General features: G+C 37.1%; 2 protein-coding genes across 4 annotated transcripts in view; one reads left to right on the top strand and one right to left on the bottom strand.

Moving 5' to 3' along the window:
- Positions 1 to 772: 772 nt before the first annotated feature.
- LOC127621405 (Rieske domain-containing protein) lies at positions 773 to 3,680 on the bottom strand. Its single transcript, XM_052094975.1, has 4 exons — positions 3,566 to 3,680; positions 1,668 to 1,877; positions 1,378 to 1,412; positions 773 to 1,287 (listed from the first exon to the last, which is right to left on the bottom strand). Exons 2-4 carry the CDS (start codon positions 1,831 to 1,833, stop codon positions 1,012 to 1,014), a joined length of 477 nt encoding a protein of 158 aa, XP_051950935.1. The 5' UTR covers positions 1,834 to 1,877; positions 3,566 to 3,680; the 3' UTR covers positions 773 to 1,011.
- A 9,505-nt stretch (positions 3,681 to 13,185) lies between these two features.
- Positions 13,186 to 20,543, top strand: part of LOC127621384 (neuronal calcium sensor 1-like) — a 57,696-nt gene continuing 50,338 nt past the window's right edge. Inside the window, exons 1-3 of one of the 3 annotated variants that reach the window (XM_052094950.1) lie at positions 13,186 to 13,318; positions 16,243 to 16,307; positions 16,463 to 17,646. In XM_052094950.1, the coding sequence (XP_051950910.1) occupies positions 17,583 to 17,646 (64 nt within the window). In that variant the 5' untranslated portion in view covers positions 13,186 to 13,318; positions 16,243 to 16,307; positions 16,463 to 17,582. Of the gene's footprint in view, positions 13,319 to 16,242; positions 16,351 to 16,462; positions 17,647 to 20,543 lie in introns of all 3 variants that reach the window. The other 2 variants (XM_052094951.1, XM_052094952.1) reach the window with 2 other exon arrangements.

Here is a 20,543-nt window from a genome sequence, read left to right as displayed (position 1 = left end):
TTAAGCATTCCCCCACCCATAAGGCTATATCACCCACTCCTATAAACACACAAAGATTAGGAATACTTCTCCTTCAGGCACCCACCTGCATTCACTTCCATACTTGACCCTCAGTTTCAATGACCCCTTCACTCACCAATCACTCACCTCTCCTTCACTTCACATACTATCATCACTCTGTAGACAATGTATACATCAAACCCCATCCAACTTCTAGGACCTCCTTCCTGTTTACAGAATCAAAAGCATTGATAAAGCTAGTTGATACTGAGTCTACGTAAGCACAAATATAGTGTGCCTTCTTTATTGTAGACAGAGAATGTATTACTACACTACTTTTCCTTTTATCTTTGGATGTATATACAGTATATTTTTTTAGCAATATTTATCGTCCTTTAGATGAACATTTTAATGTAAATATGTACGTTTCAATATAGTTATCAACACCAGCAACAGGAGAAAAAACAAAACAAAAAAACAATTTGAACCTCCTGAAGACAAGGCCAAAACAGCTGGAAGTATTAGAAAGTGTCTGTGCTTGCAGTTGTTTTTAGTTACCTAATCTTTCAAACTACTTTTGCTGTCTGCACACTTGTCCCTAAATCAGCAAAAGTGAGTAACACCAGGAAACCTCTATAAGATTGCATGCAAGACCACTCAAGGGGCTGCTCAGTGCTCTGATACACTGATTAAATAATTCATAGTAATAAAATTATGATAATTCACTAAATAAATTGAAATATTAAGTTAAATAAGCTTACATTGACCATAGAAAGACATGAAATGGTAGAAATGATAGAAATGGTCTTGTCGATTATGCCAGAAAAGTTCAAAAGCACTTGGAAAGCACATTTTTCAAAATAGATTTTTTAAACCTTAATATCAGATGCTGGATCTGACATGTACAGCTATTCAAATACACATACAGCTATTACATAAAGACCACATGTAAAACTCTTTGTTGATCATCTGGGCTCAGAGCCACTCTTGAACATAATTCTTCTTGTGAGGTCACTTCATATTTATTTCTTTTTTGAAAGTGTCTCTGTATTTCTCTGTCTGGTAGTAATCAGAGTCAATGGCTCCTGGTAAGTCATTTAAGGTGAGGAAGACATCTCCATTTGTCTCTGTCACTGTGTGGACTCTTTGTTTAATGCCTTTAGAACACCAGGTTGGTTTGAGAGGCTTCGCAGAAGGGTCCACTGCCTGATAGAGACATTCACCCTCAGCTAATGTAATTTTATATTTGTGCCATGGGCACATAATGCATGGCCGACCATCAAACTCCTTGAAGAGACAATTAAAAAGTTAAAGCAGTTAAGACATATGGTATACAGGTAAACAAGAAAAATACAAAAGGCGTTTTCAACAGCCCACCTCAATATCTCCTTGATGAAGGGGGCCTCCAGAGTCTGCCACAACAGAAAAACATACTACTAATAGAGAAACTGCTAGTTTCTGCTAGGTAAATTCTCATTTCTCATTCTCACATGTCAAAATTACTAGGGCTGCACACATGAAAGTGTCATTCAAAACCTTACTAGTGAGCAAACACATGATTCAAACCATGATCACTGCCTAAACATTATTTGTATCTATACTTCTTATTTTACATTCTTTAGTCAGGAGCACAGAAATAGGACAAGTAGTCAGGTTTTTCCACTTACGGTAGCAGCGTACATCAATAGCATAAAATTCCCCCTGGTGGTAAAGCACGAGAACATCTCTTCCGCCAACTGACATCACCACTCGTCTGGCTTGAATGAGGTCCTCTTTTTTTCCTATGAAATGAGAAGGTTTGGATGCACTCGCTGCCTCTTCATTTGAGTTCATGTTTCTTTCCCTGTCTTTTGTCTCTGTGACAGGGCAACAGGCACCTGTGTATGTGTATGAAACAGAGGCAGACAGAGAGATGGAGACATAAAGCATTTATTAGTCACCAAGTTTGGGAGGGTTACTTTTGAAATGTATTCCACTACAGATTACAGAATACATGCTGTAAAATTTTATTTGTAACATATTCCATTAGATTACTCAAGGTCAGAAATGTATTCTAAATACTTTGGATTACTTCTTCAGAATTGGTAGATTTTTTTCATTTGTTTTGACTATAAAACTCTGCCAGTGCAGTAAGACAAAAAACACTTGTTAAAAATACATTCTCTGAAAAACCTAAATATCTTATGCAGTGTTGTTTCTAAAACAAGATGAATCTAATTGGTCTTGTTTTAAGGATTTTTTAAAATATTTTTACAGGAAAACAATACAAACATTATTATCAAGAATATGATTTTTGCAATAATATCAAAGAAAAAAAAGAAATTATGATCCAAAGTGAATTTTCTTGATAATAAAATATGATCATGCCTTGTAACATGTTCATGTAAAATGGTTAGAAAAAGCATTTTAGCTTAGTGTAAAGCTGACAATTTACACAAGGTTTATTTCTATTTCTTCTGCTCCAAACTTACTTCTCTGTCTGCTTGTATGAATGTAACGCATCATAAGAAAGTGTTTCACCGCTGTTCAAATGCACTTTGGATCGCGTTGCATTATTTATATGTAAATTGTTAATAATTTATTGATAATCTTCATACCAATATCATCATATTCTTACCCTGAAGTGCACAGATGAACATTGAGCATGTGCTCATGTTACAACAGTAAAATATGCACCTCAGCTAAGGAATAGGTGATGGACTATTTCCAAGTAGTTAAGGGTTAAAAGGAAGCCTGCCAGAGGTTTGAGCTGTTAGCTTTGACATAGCAACAATGTCAACTGTTGATTTCAGGTTCATTGAACGAACTAGATATGTTTTTATAAATCTATATGATTTCTTACTACCCCACCAATGGTGTGCACACGTTGAAGTTAATTGCTTCTAAAGATCTAGAGGATGCCATCTCTAAGTTCCTGTCCAGAGGGTACACAAATTCAACGGCTAAATGTGGAGCAATATGGAACAAAGCCATTCACTCTACTGTTGCTGCTGATGCAGTGTAGTACACTGCACGACACCTGACATAAAACGTGACACAATTGTTCCTTGTGTGATTCGGTGGAACTGTCAATAAAGCATGTATTGAACTCAGAACATTTGCTTAATACTATCCAAAAGTACTGAACATGGCCACCTCAAATTTCTCTGGTTAAACATGGCATTAAATAATAATAAGGTCACGCAGAGCATCTGCTCATTACTATGCTATATTGCCATAAATATTTTATTAGTATAGTTTTTTTATGTGTTTTTACTGAATGCTTGTCTTACAATCAGTCGACTTGTGTGCGTTATCACGTGACTTTGATTGAGCTGCATAAAAAAAGAACGTTATTTGATTTTCCCGCCACTGTTGCGGCTGGTTAGTTTCGGGAAATTTTGGACAATGACGTCCTCACTCTAGAGCAGCCGGTTTTAAATATATAAACCATGATATCTCATTGTGCTTATTTAAAACGGGTATGTTCTAACTATGTATGACAAATATGCAGGTGGGTAGATGATGTAGCTCACACATACTAATATAAATCAGCCGATTTGTCGAACATGTATTTGAAATTTACCTCTCAAAGTGTGATAATCTGCTTTGATATTTGTCTCTTTGTCTCGCTTGTGTAATTGTCCAAATAATTTATTATATTGACATATTTTACATAAAAAGAGAAAACGCGAAATGAAGCAATTCCTAGTAGTTGGATTATTTCCGGTCATTTCCAGCGTTTCCGTTTCAAAATAAGAGTTTTAGGGACCGTTCACACCAAACTCGTCCTAGCGCAAGAAAGTTCGAAGCAGCCACATGAGCCACATCTCGAGACGCGTTTTTAACTATTAAAGGTATTTTTTATCTTGACACGGCGTCTAAAAAACGCGGCGCAGTGGTCAAAGTCATCCGTCCAGCGCAAATTAATTTGAAAAACTGACTGGACCCACGCAAAAACATGTTCTTTGTGAACACCCCATGCACATGAACAGTGATTCTTAAAAGAACTTTTATGGTTGCCTACACACCCGCTAGTGCATATTTTTGTGATCTTTTCAGATAGTATAACATTTATGTACAAAGTAGGAACGACGTAATAGATGTCGCATTTTAAAATGTATAAGAAATACGCAGTGGCCCCAATCTAAGCACGAAGTGAAGGTCTATGAGATCTACGAGAATAAGTAGCTATTCTGGTAACTTTCTGTTTGTTTTGACTTATAATATATATAATTTAGTCTTTAATGATTTTGTGAATATGCGAATTTACTAAATGGATGTATAAATGTAATGTGCACATTAAAAACAAAGTGGTATGTTGCTAATAATATGTCCATTAGGTGGTGCTGTTGACACGCAGTAAAAAATGTGAACTAGTTAGGTTCAGACAACCGGACTATCATAGGTACCCGTGGGAATAATCCACACACTGAAAGAAAGCCAACACATCTCACCCCCACCACAACACAGAACAATCCTGGCAGTACAGTCAACAAAAACAAGTTAGTGTGTCTCTGTCAAAGCCTGTCTCTGCTTAATGGTAGGATCCAAGGGGACACTTAAGGTCGATTCACATCCTGCTCAGCTCTTGGGCTAGTGTTAACTATGCCATTCCAGACTTGGACCCCTTCTCTGTACGTGCATTCATTGTCATGTAATTTGTTCCTAAAGAAAATCCAAAAATAGGTGAGAGAGAAATTTTTTAACATACTCTCAAATCTCATGCCACAAATTTCCAGTTCAGCAGAAATGGATAAAAATGCAGGTGCTACTTTTATTTACGCAACAATTACGCAAATGTTGCAGCAAAATTCATTTTTGAGCTGCTCACACTCAGAAACAAATCACTGCTTTGATCAACATAATCAAGTGGTAGCTATCTATGTACATCTTTTACAGTAGGCTATTCTATTTTATGTTTATTAATGTCTTGTTAAATATTTATTTTATTTGTATATTATATTGCTCTTATTATTTTATTTTCATTCTATTTTATTGTTATTTATTACTGCTTAAGTATTATTATTATTATATATTTTTTTGTCATTACTCTTTGTGATGCTTTTGCAATATTTTATGCAAACACAATTATACCAATAAAGTACTTTAAAATTGGAAGGAAAAAAAAAAAAAAGGATATATATATATATATATATATATATATATATATATATATATATATTAATATTTTTTTCTGTTTGCCACATATATGCTTTCTTTTCGATCTGTGATGTATGTATACATATAAGAAAATACTGCAGGCTTGTATTTTAGCCTTTACTGATGTGCAGGTTTGTACAGGGCTTAATATTCTCTTTGGTGACATAGTATTTTTTAAAATAGTGTTTTTATATATTATCTGAGAAATTCATATAAGTGAAATTAAGTTTCTTTCTTCTCTTACAGGCCAAGTGTGGAACAATAGTGTTTAATATAGTTCCCTGTGAAACATAACAAATAGAAAAGCATTTGCAATTGGCTTTAGATCACAGTAAATAAACAATAAATACAGAGAGTAATAAATGCAACATGGTGTAAATAGAGCAGCGATGGATACATTGCATGGGTCTACTACACTTAAAATAGAGTAGGGAGTGAATGGCTGTAGATAGTTTTGGTAAAATTGGAACTTAGAAACCTGCACACATTGACTTCTTTTCCATAAAATAAGGTATGGATCTGTAACAGTCAAAAAATACATTATGTTTGCTTGAGCGGTTCATGAACATACAGTGTCAGCAAGCTCTCTAAACACTCAGAAATGACCAAAGTAACCATAACAGTAGAATGCAACTCATCTGTCATGTCTGTTGATTTATTTGTATTTTTTGCAATAATCACTGATTAGTACCACATTTCACATTCATGTTTTATTTACATCAGATAAATGGAAAACAAGAGAAATTCTTTGAAGTCCATGCAATATACACCCAACACTTCATGACACAAGCTATATTGTGCTGGAATTGCAGTCAAATATAAAGAGAGTGCACTTGTAAATATAGCTGCATTAAATAATGTTTTGGGATCATGTGAAACTGTGAGCTCGATGTAGCCAGTAACATATGGTAAAGGGTTCGGAATGAGCTGCTAGTGTGCCAGACATGCACATTGCTTAGCAGAATAACTCCACCAGTCCTGCCCTCATTTCTCAGTATTAGAATAGAATATATGGGTTTCCTCTAAACAGGAGAGCCATAAGTTGATAAGAAAGGTAAAGTCAATCCTCAAGATGTTACTGTACAGAATTGCATTACTGTCTTCAGAATCATGTAGCTTTGAATTTATTAGCCATAATAATTATTACTTATCTGGTCCATCTTTATACTCACAGAACAGTAATAAGATATTTTTGTGCAATGTATAGGTTTTTAGTGACCATATAAAAGCCTGGTGCTGTATCAGTGTGCAGTAACCATGTGGCTGCTGCTGTTTATCACAGGCTCCCTCTTATCAAATACATCCCTCTCCCTTCAGAGCAACACAAAATCGCGCAGCGGGTGTTCGTGATGTACAGGACCTGAATTATAAAGTAGAGGTCTATGATGGACGGATTCTGTCCCTTCTATCATAGGCTATTTTTATTACATAAAAAAAAAAAAATTGGTAGAGAGAGAGAAAAAACATAAATCATTTGATTTATACAGGTACAGAGTGGTATTCGTGTTATCCTTCTATTGCGCAAGAGCAACAGAAAAAATTACGATTTACAGGCACATAGTTGATTCATACTTCTTCCTTGTCCTTAAGTGCTATGGATGATTACGCTTTACTGTAGAAATGTAGCCTACAAACAAAACGTTGAAAGTAATATATATATATATACATATTTATATTTCGGGTAATTTCTTTCTCCCGTTCCCGCGCACACGAGCTCGCCCGCACCTGCACTCATTAATCAAAACATGTCTTGCACCGTGTTGAGGGACGCGTGCTTCTGTTTTCCTTGTTGTTAATTCGGTGTCGATGAGAGATTCTGTCTTCTCCATGCGTCTTACATCTTTTATACATCTTTTTACAGTGCTGTATAGTTTTTTGTTTATTGTTTGTCATTGCTTTTTAAACTATTCTATTTTTTGCCATGAAAATAACCTTTGGTGCATAAATGGCATTACTTTCCATCCATCTATCCATCCATCCAAATTCCTGTGTTCCCTATATTACTTTACATATATAGTTTCATTGGTAAACATATCAATATCCTTTGCTACCCTACAAAAGCCATACTCATTAAAGGGTTAGTTCACCCAAAAATGAAAATGATAACATAATTTACTCCCCCTCAAGCCATCCTAGGTGTATATGACTTTCTTCTTTCAGCCAAACACAATCAGAGTTATATAAAAAAATATCTAATGGATAAGTTCATCACTTCTCACCGGATCTTGCGCTAAGCCTACGTCATACGCTGGAACTCAACACTATTTTGAACGTGCAGACGGCCGTTACCGGAAGCCAGTGATTACAGTTTATAAAGTTATAAATATGGATATTTTTCTTACAAAAACAGATCACTTCACTTCACTTCACTTCAGAAGGCCTTTATTAACCTCCATGGAGGCGTATGGATAACTTTTTTGATGGATGGATGCACTTTTTTGGGCTTCAAAATCTAAGGTACCATTCACTCCCATTATAAAGCTTGGAAGAGACAGGATATTGATAACAGGTTTCATACCTGTTTCAGTCAGAACTCAGTTTAGCATTTTGCCTTTGTAGGGCAGTATCTGTAACACAGACTCCGGTTGAGTGGGATCCATGTGCGGCTTTAGTAAACACACCAAACTCAGAGTACAGACAGGCTAGGGTCGAATGATTCAGGCAAACAGTGATATCATAGGCAGGGCAGAATCGTTGTGAGACAGGCAGAGGTTCGGGGCAGGCAGCAAACAGCAATGTCAGAGGTCCAGGCAAATACAACATTAGGCAGGCAGTAAACAAGGGAATATAGGAAGAGTCAAACACAGGTAAACAAGACAGGGAATGATATACGCTCAGAAATGTAGCCAGGACAAACAAGACTTTGCAATGACAGAGAGTGAGTGTAAGACCTCCGGTGCCAATCGAGGGATCTTCACCGCGTTCGTGACAGTATCATTGCTTATTATATAACATTCCTGTAAAACATAATATAATATTATATAATTACTTCTTTAAGCAGTGCCCATCTGTGTAAAATTTTAGGATCTTAATCTTATATGTTATTGATCTCTCCATCTAATATATTTCCTTTCACTCCATCCTTATATTCCTCCTTGATATTATTTCGCTCCACGCCATCCTTGCATTTGTGGGGACACTAAGTTGTCTTTGTAATTTGCTTTAAGGCTGTAATTCTAATTTATCTAAAAGTGTATTGCTTTATTTTGTCTCTTAGTAATGGAGGTAGTACCTACATTACTTCAATCTTATGAGTCAAGAAGTCAAGTCAAAAGTATTTTTATACTTTGCACAACTGCAGTTTTTTCAAAGCAGCTGTACATGAAATGATGCTATAACAGAAAATTAACATATAATATTAGTTATGTTTAGAAATAGTAGTGGTTACAATTCATAAACTAAGTAAGTGTATGATTATTTACTACGTTTATCAGTTTATTTATTTCAATATATTTTTTAATATGGGGAAAAATTGTCAAATATAGTTATATTGGGTCTTATGATCTTAACAATTACGCCATGTTACGCCAATTAAAGACATTCAATTAGAAGTCTGAGTAACCTCTCCCCCATCCCAAATGCCCACCTATGATATTCCCCAGCCCACCCTTGCATAGTTGTCAGAAGCCAGGCCTGTTAAGACTACTATTTTGGTCTTACATTTTTCAGTTTGTTGCATAAAACATTTGATCGGTCTAATTTAAGACCAAAATGTAAGACAGCACACCACTAGGCTAACTTCTTTTTTTTCCATTCTATGTTGCCATGGAAAATAACTGTCAGCTGAGCCAGTGAGTGTTTCAGTTGAGGGATAGAAGGGGCTTGAGTTGAGACTTTGTAGAAGACTTTGACTTCTGCAATGGTAACAATATGTGTTGTGTTTTTTTATTATTTGTGTTAAAATCACTAAATGTGTTCATTAGAATCAATTTTAAAGCATTGTAATTCTCTAATAAGCAAATATTTTCAGAGAATGACAACTGTATTGAGCGTCCACAGTCAGACATTTTCTTTAAGCTGTTCAGTGTCTTACTTTGCCCACAATGCAATGTGAATTAGACTGTCTTACTTAAGACAACTGTGAACTTGTTTCATGCAGCAGGCTTTCTTTGACATCTTTAGCTAGTCAGACTATTTGTTACACAATGTCTTAAGTTAATGGCTATGTTTATGCAACCGGCCCCACGTTAAACTGCTTTATAAATCCGAGAGGAAAAAAGTACTTTAACTCTTTCTGTCTTGAGTGCTGGGTAGTCTCTATAGGTGTCATGTATTTAAGTTTTGTAAGAACATTTAAATGTTTTTAGAGGACTGTCAATAGCTTTTTTATTTGTATTTGTATTATTATAATATTGCCATTACACCGGTCAGCCACAATATAAATACCACCTGCCTAATAATGTATAAGTCCCCCTCGTGCCGCCAAAACAGCACCAATCTGAATCTCACAATAGCATTGAGATGATATTCTTTTCACCACAATTGTACAGAGTGGTTATCTGAGTTACTGTAGACTTTGTCCATTCGAACCAGTCTGGCCATTTTCTGTTGACCTCTCTCATCAACAAGGCATTTCCATCAAATGCCGCTCACTGGATGTTTTTGACACCATTCTGAGTAAATTCTAGGGACTGTTTTGTTTGAAAATCCCAGGAGATCAGCCGTTACAAAAATACTCAAACCAGCCCATCTGGCACCAACAATCATGCCATGACATTATCTAATCAGCCAATCATGTGGCAGCAGTGCAAAAAAAATCATGCAGATACGTGTCAGGAGCTTCAGTTAATGTTCACATCAACCATCAGAATGGGAAAAAAATTTGATCTCTGTGATTTGAACCGTGGCATGATTGTTGGTGACAGATGGGCTGGTTTGAGTATTTCTGTAACTGCTGATCTACTGGGATTTTATCACACAACAGTCACACTCATATTCTATTATTCTGTGTGTATAATAGTGAATGTGAATTGCATCTATGCTAATATTATTCTATTTGTTTCCTTGCCAGACCCAGCTCCAGTACCTGATGTCCGACTCCCACTACTACGTATTGCTGAGTGAGGATGACTAACTGCAGCCTGTGTCAGCCAGATATCACTTCAATCTACAATTATGGGCTTCACTGAGGATGAACTGGTGCCAGCTCCAACCATAAGACATGGGATACTACCTGAAACTTGGACTTAAGATGGACAGCACCGGAAATTAACTGCCACAAGCTTCCAGTTGAACTGCAGTGCACCTCACTGACAGGGGCGTGTCTAGGGGGAGGCTGGGGGAGGCAGTGCCTCCCCTGAGAATTTGAGAAATAATCTGTCCATCTGTTGTTTTGAGTGTAGCCCCGAATGTATTTTGAATAGTTGACTGACAAATATGAAACTGGACAAAAGCCTATGTAAACCCCCGAAATCATAAGTTGCCTTATTTCATTGTGCTTTGTCTTTGCACATACTGCACACAGCCTGTAAAAATAGACATAGGCATAATCTAGCCTATAGAATAATTTCCTTTGCTGCCGGTAGCCTATGGGCGACTCCGTTTCTTCCTCTCGGTTGAATATGCAGCAGGTAGAGGAGGAGCTTGCACAGTCGTTGACATCAACTAACGTTACTTAGTGGCGAGTTACCGGCAATTAGCAGGAAAGACAGCAAAAATTAAGCAAATGAGGCTTTGGGGATTTTTCCGAAAGAAGTCAGTGGGTAAGATTTCACATTTGTTTTTGTCCTTAAAGTCTTAAGATCATCATCTAGCTGGCTTTCACCCACAGTAGACTAAACCTCAAGAGTTGTAGCCTCTAACCTACTTGTTTAGATTGACGCAGCTTGGTAGCTCCAAGTTAACGTAGTCGCCTCTCACGCGGTTCGAGCCCCGTTCGGAGTGTACTTTTCTTGTTTATCAGGTGTTGTTTTCGCTAAGGATAACCAATAAGCATTAACATAAAATGTATGTGTGACTTGTTTTGTGATATTAGTTTGTAGGAAATATACACTTTGATTTGATTAAATGATTTTGTGGAGTGTAGCAAAGATGAGCAACAGACTGAGGAGCAGCAGCTGTGCCAGAATCAGGCATGGAAACTGGTAGCAATTAATAAGTCAATTTACTTTAGAGAAAGTTAAAAGTGAAACATTGTTTATCTCAATGATCCTAATGAATGGATTTTGACAGATGAACATTGAGAATTATATACAGTTCGATGCCATGGTGTGTTAATGAATTTAGACTAAAGTCATTCATGTATTGCTTTAACTTAGGATCTTATACATCATTTTGAATATTTATGTCAAAAAATATAAATTATTTATATTCAATATTTTACCTCACTTTACTCACTATAATATAACTCTTTTGTGATGACTTTATGTTAATGTGCATGAAAATTCAAGAATCATGATAGATATTAGGGCAATCCCACTGATCTGCTCTTCCCAATACATTTTCTTCAGTGGTATTGGTCTACAATTTGACATATGTAGCACTTGATGAATTAGTTGTTTGAAGCTGATTTGCAATAAGTTATGTGCTGTATCTGTTCTTTTGCATCACAGATGATTCAGGGAGGGGAGAGGATGTGTTAGTCAAGGATAGTACTAGAGTGGAAGATTTAGGAACTGTAGAAACAGGCCCAGCCAGAGCAAAACTCAAAGAATACCCTCTCACCAGCTTTGGTATACAGAGAAGTGGTTGCTAGTGTGAAAATAAAATTGTCTGGGCTAAGCCCCAGATATCCTTCAATGCTGGAAACGCCTCTGCATCTGATGATAAATTACAATTTAAAAGTGGATTGTTTTGTGCATATTTTTCCATCGCTAGCAAATGAGTGAGGTCTGACACAACAAAAATCCAGTTTAAGCCCTATAGTCTAATAGGGGCCCTGTGCCTATCTCTGGGTACCTGGCTTAGAAAAAGATATGCACTAAAACAGATTGTGTGTAGTATAGCTTAATTTTGCGGCAATTTTTTCAATTGTTTATGTTGCCCTCCCAAACAAGCCAAATGCCCCCCCAAACATGATATCCTGGTAACCCCTCTGCTCACTGACCTCTGCCTGCATCACCTCGGTCAGAGGATGGACTATATTCTTAAAATGGAATACATAATGTAGATAATAAATTCATTACCAACTAAATCATTCAGTAACCAAATAACAAAGGGCAATGCATCTGTGTTCACTTCCGCAGTTAATTCATTATGGACTTCAAAGTCTTTAGTCATTAATCTTACAGTTCATACAAAATATTTTTGTTTAAATATATTTGGCAGACACTTTATCCAAAGCGACTTACAGTGCACTTATTACAGGGACAATTCCCCCGGAGCAACCTGGAGTTAAGTGCCTTGCTCAAGGGCCCAACAATTGCATCATGGTGGTGCTGGGGCTGACCTTCTGGTCAGTAACCCTGAGCCTCAACCACTGAGCCACCACTGCCCCTAACATTTAGTATACTAAACATAAATAACTAATATTGCCATTAGCCAGAGGGGAACTGGCCCCCACAGTGAGCCTGGTTTTCCTCAAGGTTCTTTTTCTCCATTAACCAACGTCTTATGGAGTTTTGTGTGTTCCTTGTGACATTTGCCTTTAGCTTGCTCACTGGTGTTCTAAATAGGCCTACAAATATGATGTATTTATTTATTTTAAGGCACAATTTACAATCATGCACAATTTATTTTTATCAAGCCACACAACTGACTGTTAAAGCATAATTTTCTGTAAAGCTGCTTTGAAATTATACATGTTGTGAAAAGCGCTATACAAATACAATAGGCTAATCAATACCAAATAACATTTCAGAAGTAATGCTGGTTTCCCTCTGAATTTTTATTGACATACTTGTTAATGTTAGATTTTAATACAGAGATGTGCTTAAAAGTTGAAAAGAGAACGAAGTTAAATGAATGCACCATTTCTTGAGTTAAAAAGCATATTTTATTAGCCACTTTGATTTGGGGGAAAAGTCCATTTTCCACACTCAAGGGTTAATGGATAGCGATGAATTGAGTTTGCCCTGCCTCTGGAAAGACCGCGAGAATAGTCCTGTCAGGATGAACGCACTGTCGGTTAGACGCCCAGAGAGTGGCGAAGGAAACCCAAATACACCCCAGAGAGGAGCGAGCTATCTTGTTCATCACTGAAAAACGGAGACCCCACTATCTTAAAGCGAAGCGGTCGGTGAGTGTCATACCATTTTGACTTTCATTCAACATTGTGTTAAAATACACTGAAGAAGGGTATTTGAGCAGTGTGACACGTAGCTACATGGCAAGCTGCCCATTCGCCATGCCAGTTAGAGTTTCTATGGATACACCGAGTCAATTATTCAATTTCTCAGCTGAAAAGTTGCAAGAAAAGTGCGTTTTGGAAACATGAAGCATTATCTGTTCTTTCATTCCTGTAGAGATACGTCATTTACAGTCTATCAAAATGTGCCTGTTAAAAATTGGCTATAAATGTTTTGATAAGTGCAATCGTGTAAACAGACGTAATTTCGTCAAAAAAGCCAGTTGCTGTTCAGTCAAATCTTTTCAGTGTGATAGCAGCCCTTCCGAAAATTTACTATGGTATGGTTTCCGCCATGCTTACTGCTACTACTGTAAAATAATGAATTAGCATGCGTTGTCCTTCAAACAGTAGGCTATTATGTTTCTGTCCATTTGTTTGTTTTTTTTTTAGTTTTTGTTTTTAATGATGATAATTGCATTAGCAAATTAAGTTACCGTAATATTTTATTTTACATTGATAATTGTAATTATGATATTTTGATGTTGAAGTGGTTTTCATGGTACTTTTTTGTTTTAGAATGTAGATGTATATGAATGTATATTTTACATATATAACTGTCATTGTACCTCTGTATTCAATGTTAACATACTTTGTTATTAACAGTAGACTATATATAGGCCTGGCATGTCAGTATTTAAATTTTTTAGTTTTCAGATAGAATGTCAGATTATTAACTTTTGTGTTACATACTTAGTAATTATAATAATGATAATTATATTGTCATTTTAAACACCATTATGTGTTTACACCTGTACCACTCTAATACAGGACAAGGTGTATATTATCTGTGGACATGATACTATAGTAAGAACAAGAGTGACACAGCCACATGTTTTAATAACTATGACGATGACACATTAAGAACTAATTTTATATGCATGATGTAAACAACATTCTTAACAAAAAAATTAAAAAGGCAAGTTCCTCCATATAAAGAATTTCACATACATATTTCTTGTTTAACAATTGAAGATGCAAAAATTATGTCATGCAGTTTCAAGTTGACTGCATTATAGCTATAGATGTTTTCTCTCTCAGTTTAAAAGACAAAGCTGCTGTATCAAACACATTTCTATATGCAGCTTGAAGATTGTACCAGCATGTTATGGCATTTGCAGGCAGTTAACTCACAGTGCATATAGAGTTGAAAGTGATTGCAGCAGATGGAAGGAGGTTATTAGCTTTGGTGCTCAGCGTTGCAATGAGTCCGTAATGTAATATTTGATCTCATGGCTTGTTTTGAATTGCATGGGCAAGATCATTTTATTTGAACTATTTTTGTGCTCTGGGCCTTGACTATAAAACATTTCCCAGTATGTTAAATCTGGATACTGGTATCAAGATCAGAGGATGTTATGCCGGGTTTACACTGTATGATTTTAAGAGATTTATTTTGTCATAGGGGAAACTCGGCAGTCTTTGATCAGCCATGTTCAGCCATGTTCACCCATGTTCACCCATGTTCACCCATGTACACCATGTTCAATGACCAATTAGATTAATCTTAGGCTGCGTTTACACTGCAAGGCTTAATGCACAGATCCGATATTTTGACCGTATCCAATTTTTTTTGTCTCGCCTGTTTACATTCATCTAAGACATGACTTGTATTTGATATCTGTGTTTACAAAAATCTCCTGCCCAAACTCGAATGATTCCATTGCTGATTGCTTTCACTTATGAGCACCACAGATCACCCGGGTTTTGAATGGCCCTGTGCTATTTCATATTTTCAAAAGTAGGCAAAATTTCATGCGATTGCAATTAATTAGGAAAAAAGGCAAAAGCGAATTTTTATTGCTGCCATGGTAAGCACGGCTTTAATGATTTCAACATTGGTGAGATGAGAAGTGTGCACACGTTTGACGACGGAGTGGGTACAAAATTTCCACCTCTACAAGAGTATCTTTGAGTTTTTGAGTGAGCACATAAAGGCACGTCTGCTTCATAAGGACACGCCGTTAAGAAAAACCAAGGGAAATCAAATATACTTGTTTAGGCATAGGTCAAATGTCCAGATATCGGATATGTATTTGATTTAAAACCACATTTGGAAGTTGCTCAGATTGGATGTGGAAAATATCCAATCTCATGCAATTTTTCTATACACGTGTGCAACAATATCCGGTCTGTGTCGGATAATATGTTTTGCCACAGCCTTTGCCTCCAGTGAAGTTCTGGCAATGACAAAATGTTTGCGTCACAGTTGGCCAGTTGAGATAAAAACCCAGTCAGCGCTCAATCGGGATGAAAGTCTTTGTTACAATGTGTATCGTAGTAATCGCACAATCTGACATATTGACTCACAGTGAACCATGGCTGTACCCAAGATGTCAATGGGACCATATTCTAAAACCAGACAAGCAAATGTACAGTGTGCAAGCTTTATCTGTACCAAACAGTTCAGAAAATCCATTTTATTTATTCTTTAATGAATGGAGATTTATTGCAGAGACTCAAATAGAGCAAATAATGATTCATCTGTGTCTGTTGGAAGGGCAAGTAACCAAGCAAACTCTATAGCCCAAAATAGAATCTTCAGACTACTTGAAATATGATTTGACAATTCAGTTTGATTCGGGTTCTGAGGATATCGATCCACTTGCTGTGATGGCATGAGCACAGTGTATTGTGCCAGCTGTACATGAGCACTGGCAGAAAATAATTCTTGTGAAAGTCAAGTGTGAGACATCTGCATGGAGAATGTGTGGTCTACAATTCTCCTAGCCAGTGCTCATTTCTCAGTGGCTTTGCTGGATTAAAGGCACTTATCTTTCAATGCATTCTAACCTTGTTGCTGTTTGTGCCAACAGTGTTTAGAGGTATCTCTGGACAACCAGACCTGGGCAAACAGGAGTTGCTGCTTTAAACTACAGAGGTGAGGAAGAACAGGCCAGGAGATAAGCAAACAGCAGTCTGTGGTCAGTGGTTCCCCTGACCAGTGCTCATTTCTCATTGGATCTATCAAGATTGTTGGATTAAAGGAATTTATCTTTCAATGAATACTAACCTTGTTGCTGTTTGTGCCAACAGTGTTTAGAGGTATCTCTGGACAACCAGACCTGGGCAAACAGGAGTTGCTGCTTTGAACTACAGAGTTAAGGAAGAACAGGCCTGTAGATAAGGAAACGGCAGTTACTTGGAGAGATTGAATGTCCTATGTCTGCACTGGAGAGGCTCCACTAAGGCATAAGAAAGAGAGCCATCAGCAGATTGTGACATTTAAAAATGTGTTATCTATGGGTTCATCATATTGTCAGTGTTGGCGAATGTGAGCAGCCCTGTACACTGCACCTAGATAATAGAAGTGGCCTTCATCCAGTCTCTCTCTTTCTATCTTTATAATATTTGCACTCAAAAATACCTCATTAATGTTACCATATATCCTATCATCTGCTACCAGAAACACTGATTTGGGCATCTCGGAGTGCACAACGCTAGAAATCAACAAGGACCAAGCCTGCACTTTTCATAAAGTTTGCCAAACCCCTCACTTTAACTGCCAAGAGGACAAGAGCAAGGAATCTCCTTTAAGAGTCACTCAGAGCTAACAATGCAGAAGCACTGAAGGAGTAAAAAGAGTGAGAGAAAAAGACAAGAGGGAGGGTGGGAGGAGAAGCAGAGTGAATTGGCGCTCAAGTGTGAGCGAACGAGCAAACATAAAGCTGTGAGTGTCTACTGTAACCAATGGCACTCTGATAAGACATTTCAAAGCCATGCTTTCCTACTGAAGAATCCAACGAAAGAGAGGATCGGAGCCTTATGCTTAAGCAAATGGACAAACAAATGGCCTTTTATTTGAGGAGCAACAGTTTAAATGGACACTTCTGAGACAACCACAATTGAAGACAAATTGCTACGAGACCTACTGGACAAGAGGGATCATTATAGTGACTTTACATTTATTACAGCAGCCCTGAAATTCCAAAGGAGAGGAGAAGAGGAATATTTGCAATGGATGGATTTCCTTGGGGTTGTTATCAGTGCTGATCCATCCATCACTTTGTTGGTGTGTTTGGGTCTCTGTCTGTGATTTGCCACCCACATACTGCCTGAAGTGGAGGTGAGCTGGTGAGGGGACTGGAACAAGTCAGTCCCACACTGGACCACTTGAGCTTTCTGGAGGAGGACAGAGATAATTGGAGAGTACAGTATGGGGAAGTCAAACAGTAAGCTCAAACCAGAGGTGGTGGAGGAACTCACCAGGAAGACGTACTGTAAGTAATAACACTTTTTAACTCTATGCAAGAAACACTGTTTTTCTTTATAAACTCTCATTGTGTGATTGATATGACTTTCAAAGTGTTAATATTCTCTTCGTTTTAATCAGCATTACTCTTTGCTTTCCTTTTATTTGCTTTCCTTTTATTTATTGATTTTTAATCTTTCGAATAAAAATGCCATGTTGGCTATTATACCCCATTATTTATTTATTTGTTTTCTCCCTGGGTCCAGGGGATGTACTAATATAGAGATGAGAAATATATGTAATCTGTTTGAAAACAAGTATGGAGTAGAACATGAAAATATTTAGAAGATGCAGCTCGTACATTAACAACATACATATTTTCACAATAAATCACGATTCCCATGGCATCACAAATTGTGATTTGCAGAAGTCTGGAAGTGGGCCTAATCAGCATGTTTTAAAAGCCCTCCAATTGGTACACAAGCTTTATGGATCTGCAATCAGGCTGGTGGTTGCCCAGAGAGATATCTGAAAGTGGCTTGCTCTCTGCCAGTGAAGCAGGTTGGGTTTCCATGGATGCGTAGGCTATATACAGTATGTAAACACATTAAGCTAAGACTCAATTCTAAAAGGAGTGCAGTATAATGACAACAGTGTCTTGAAATACTAAGCACACAATTCACTTTTGGTCATCATGTAACATTCTGGATTCTTTTTATTGACTATTACCATAGAAATTATTTGCTGTATGACTACAAGCAATACTGCAGTGAATTGAAAAGGCCTTACATGAAGAAAAAAAAGAAAAACACAAAACATTTTGTTTGGTTTAAGCTGTTTTTTTTTCTTTCAGCAGGGTAAGCCGGAATATAACATTTCTCTTTTAAACAGAAGGGATTTAATTAAACTGAGCTCAGGGGAATTTTGTCCAGCTTTGTTTAATGTTTCTTTGGCAGTATAGGCTAACCTCATAATAATAATTTTTGCACATTGATACTTATTAGTGTTGGTAGGACTTGAAAGGATAATAGATTATTATATGCTGTGCAGCAACACACTTATGTAATTGTATTTGTATGCGACTAATTACAGTAGCTGTACTAATATTCATAGAAGAACAATTAACTTGGTTGCTGCCCTGCAGTAAAAGATGATTTAGGAGACCTAAGATAATTTTTTTCTTCCAGAAAGCATCATAATTGAAAACCAACCAAGGCTGAGTAAATAGTGTCTGTGTTAATAAGCAATGCATACAGTGGAGTGGACAGTGCTAGATTTAAGTCATCCTTTGATGGTTTCTGCTGCGTTTTGGGCTCTGTGGTTAGCGCTAAATGGAAAGGCGCTGGACTGGAAATTGCAGCATGCAGGAAAATGTGGTTCGGTGCTGGGATGTGCTCCATCGCCCTGTCATTTATGCCCTGCCTCTCTCAGTCTCTTAGTCTCACAGTATCCTTTCTTTCTTTCTTTCTTTCTTTCTTTCTTTCTTTCTTTCTTTCTTTCTTTCTTTCTTTCTTCCTTTTAGTGACTCTCTCCCTTTCTCCCTCTCTCTCCAATTTAAATGCTTCTCTGTGAGCATGGAATGGAATACTGTAATTAAGGCCTCTGCTGTGCAAGGAAGGACATTGCATTTCTTTTTCTAACCATGTACCCCTCTTACCGACCCCTCTTTCTCCTAAGCTATCCCTTATCTTTTTCCTCTTTTGTGTTTTCCCCTCATCCCCATTTGTAACCTTTATAAGTTTCTCTTACTTTCATCTTTCAACTCTCTGTGAGCTCAAGACCATAGCTTTGTCCATATAAATTTGAGGTAAGTTTAATCAATATCACACAAGCAAGAAAGCTGTTGTACTTCAGCATCAATTTCAGCATAGTGCTAATTCGATTGCAGACATGAGGTAATCACAGCAGTGCTAAAATTAATTAAAGCAGCATAAGAGTGTAATATTTCTTAGGTTTTAGCAAGAATAGATTTCATAAGTAAGAATTTCATATTGATTAACTTAATACAAAATATGGCCAGTTATTTTGTCTTTTTGCTTTGCCAATGAACCAAAAAAACTATCATCCATTTCATGTAACCAGGCAGCTCTGCCAGCACAAAGACTTACCTGTCTGGAAGGCTGTGAACACAGACAAGCGGAGTGAAATATCAAAATGTTCCAGTGCAGTTTCCAAAATATCAGCACTCTTAAAACACACTTATCCAATCAAATTAGAGGACTGAAACTAACTTTTGTATACAAATAAATGTTCCATAAACACTGAAAAAGTGGTAACCTGCAATTGTTACCTTAAGGATCTATTTCAACTTGATCTAACCCCTAAAATTTGTTTGGCTGATTTAGTCAGATTAAATAACATGACAATCCAGATACTACCACATAAAGCACATTTTAGGTTACCTGCTTGATCTAATTTACTGGATAGATTCAATAAAAAAAATGATTTAACAAAAGTGAATCAACCTGAATAAATTAGGGTACACCAATTTATTCAGGTTTAAGGGTTAAATTAAGTAGAAATAATTAAGAATACATTTCAGTTCCCTATCTGTTCCCCATCTGTACGCTGTGTCGATGTAGTAACACTAAGGGTCATTCTTGAGAGCCTGGAAACGCCTCTGATCTTTGATAAAAGGCCAATGGGAATTTGCGAGTGGTATTTGCATGCCCCTCCTCCGGACATACGGGTATAAAGGAGGGGACGTGCATATCGCTCATTAGATTTTCTCTTCTGAGCCGAATGAACTATGGTTCAAGTTGTGCAAGCAGTTTCCATCCCTCACCTCTGCTGGATCCTTACGGCACATTACAGCGGCTTTCTCCCCTCTCCTTACTGGTGCACTGCAGAGATCGCCCCTGGACGCTTCAGTAAATCTAAAAAAGAGAGTATATTCCAAAAGAGCAGTTTTCCTCACAAAAGAGA

The sequence above is a fragment of the Xyrauchen texanus genome, chromosome 27 (genome assembly GCF_025860055.1).
Source record: "Xyrauchen texanus isolate HMW12.3.18 chromosome 27, RBS_HiC_50CHRs, whole genome shotgun sequence".
Lineage (NCBI taxonomy): Eukaryota > Metazoa > Chordata > Actinopteri > Cypriniformes > Catostomidae > Xyrauchen > Xyrauchen texanus.
The sequence above is the reverse complement of the archived record's forward strand: the minus strand, read 5'-3'. Positions and strand labels throughout refer to the sequence as shown.